The 2,075-nt window shown below is 50.7% G+C and overlaps 1 protein-coding gene across 1 annotated transcript in view; it reads left to right on the forward strand.

Annotated features, from left to right (window-relative positions):
- Nucleotides 1–501: 501 nt before the first annotated feature.
- The window catches only part of EMH_0015180 (ubiquinone biosynthesis protein COQ4, putative), a gene marked incomplete at both ends in the record, with an annotated part of 2,562 nt that continues 988 nt past the window's right edge, over nt 502–2,075 (forward strand). Inside the window, 4 exons of the mRNA XM_013500330.1 lie at nt 502–506; nt 842–943; nt 1,175–1,286; nt 1,660–1,755. Coding sequence (XP_013355784.1) covers nt 502–506; nt 842–943; nt 1,175–1,286; nt 1,660–1,755 — 315 coding nt within the window. The remainder of the gene's footprint in view (nt 507–841; nt 944–1,174; nt 1,287–1,659; nt 1,756–2,075) is intronic.

Here is a 2,075-nt window from a genome sequence, read left to right on the forward strand (position 1 = left end):
AATAAATATTAACAACCCTTTTGGGGGCCCCCCTGGGGGCCCCCCGCCCCCTGGGGGGCCCCCGTGGGGGCCCCCCCCTCAGGGGGGGGCCCCCCTGGGGCCCCCCTGGGGGCCCCCTCTCGGCGCAGCTGAGGGGCCCCCAGGCAGAGGGTTTACTGCTGCTGACAAACCCCAAAGGGTTATGAAGGAATACCAGTGGAAGCTAGGGCCCCCCTTGGGGGGGCCCCCCTGGGGGGGGCCCCCATGATAGGTGCAGCGGGAGATGCTTCTGGTTCTCCTCTACGTGTTGCTGCAGCAGCAATAGGTGCAGCAGGAGCAGCAGCAGCAGCAGCAGCACGAGAAGGATCTGTATATTTTTCTTTTGTGTATAATATGTTAATAAAGGGCAGAGTAGCTGCTGAGTGTGCATATAAAGCTATAAATAAACCAACAGAAGATATACATATTTCTACATTAAGTGAATTGTTTGCTGATACACAAATACAACGTATGAGAGATACCATGATGTAAGGGTTTAGGGTTTAGGGTTTAGGGTTTAGGGTTGAGGGTTTAGGGTTTTGGGGGGTTTAGGGTTTAACGTCTAGGGTCTAGGGTCTAGGTTTTTTTTGGTTTAGGGTTTGGGGTTTTAGAGGGTTTTGTGTTTCAAGTTTAGGGTTTAGGGTTTTCTAGGGTTTAGGGTTTAGGGTTTAGGGTTAAGGGTCTAGGGTTTAGGGTTTAGGGTTTACGGGTGTTTAGTGTTTAGGATACGTTTCTTCTTTTTTTGCCTTTATATGAATATGCGTTGAAAAAAGAGGGTTTAGGGTTTAGGGTTTAGGGTTTAGGGTTTAGGGTTTGTGTGTAGAGAAGATGAAGAAGGCCGAGAGGTGCTGCAGCAGCGGCTTTTGTTTGACGAAAGATTTATAAACTACGAGGCCCTGAGGCGGCTCCCCAAAGACACTCTGGGGTGAGGTCGAGGGTTTAGGGTTTAGGGTTTAGGGTTTAGGGTTTAGGGTTTTGAGGGTTTAGGGTTTTGAGGGTTTAGGGTTTAGAGTATTTTGTTTCTTGCCTCCAGTGTATATATTTTTCGTGTTTCATGTGTTAGGGTTTAGCGTAAGAGTTTCTCTACAGGGTTGAAGAATAAAAAATCCAGGGTTTAGGGTTTAGGGTTTAGGGTTTAGGGTTTTTGAGGGTTTAGGTATGCACTGATGAGGTTTCTCGATTCAAACTCTCTGCATGCGGGCCACCGCCAGCCGGTGCGGTTCATCGAGGACGAGGAGTTGGCTTACGTGCTCACACGCTACAGACAAGTAACGAGGGTTTAGGGTTTAGGGTTTAGGGTTTAGGGTTTGGGGTTTGGGGGGGTAGGGGTTAGGGTTTAGGGTTTAGGGTTTGGTGTAGAACACAGGCAGAAAATATTTTCGCGTGCGGGTTCGAGGGTTTACAAGGGTTTAATACTTAACATTCAGGCTTTAGGGTTTAGGGTTTAGGGTTTAGGGTTTAGGGTTTAGGGTTTAGGGTTTAGGGTTTAGGGTTTAAGGGTTTAGGGTTTAGGGTTTAGGGTTTAGGGTTTAGGGTTTAGGGTTTAGGGTTTAGGGTTTAGGGTTGAGGGTTTAGGGTTTAGGGTTTAGGGTTTAGGGTTTAGGGTTTAGGGTTTAGGGTTTATTGTTTATGAATCTTCAGCTGCATGACGTGATGCATGCGGCGTTTGGCCTCGGCATCAGTGTAGAGGCGGAGGTCGCCCTCAAGCTCATCGAATTCTATCAGACAGGGCTACCGGTATGCTGCTGCTGCTGCTGCTGCTGCTGCTGCTGCTGCTGCTGCTGCTGCTGCTGCTGCTGCTGCTGCTGGTGCTGTTGGTGCTGCTGCTGCTGGTGCCGGTCGTGCTGCTGCTGCTGCTGCTGCTGCTGTCGCCCTCAAGCTCATCGAATTCTATCAGACAGGGCTACCGGTATGCTGCTGCTGCTGCTGCTCCTGCTGCTGCTGCTGCTGCTGCTGCTGGTGCTGTTGGTGCTGCTGCTGGTGCTGCTGCTGGTGCTGTTGCTGCGGTTGCTGGTGTTTCTGCTGCTGCTGCTGCTGCTGCTGTCGCCCTCAAGCTC

This window comes from Eimeria mitis, genomic scaffold (assembly GCF_000499745.2).
Source record: "Eimeria mitis Houghton genomic scaffold, Emh_scaff529, whole genome shotgun sequence".
Lineage (NCBI taxonomy): Eukaryota > Apicomplexa > Conoidasida > Eucoccidiorida > Eimeriidae > Eimeria > Eimeria mitis.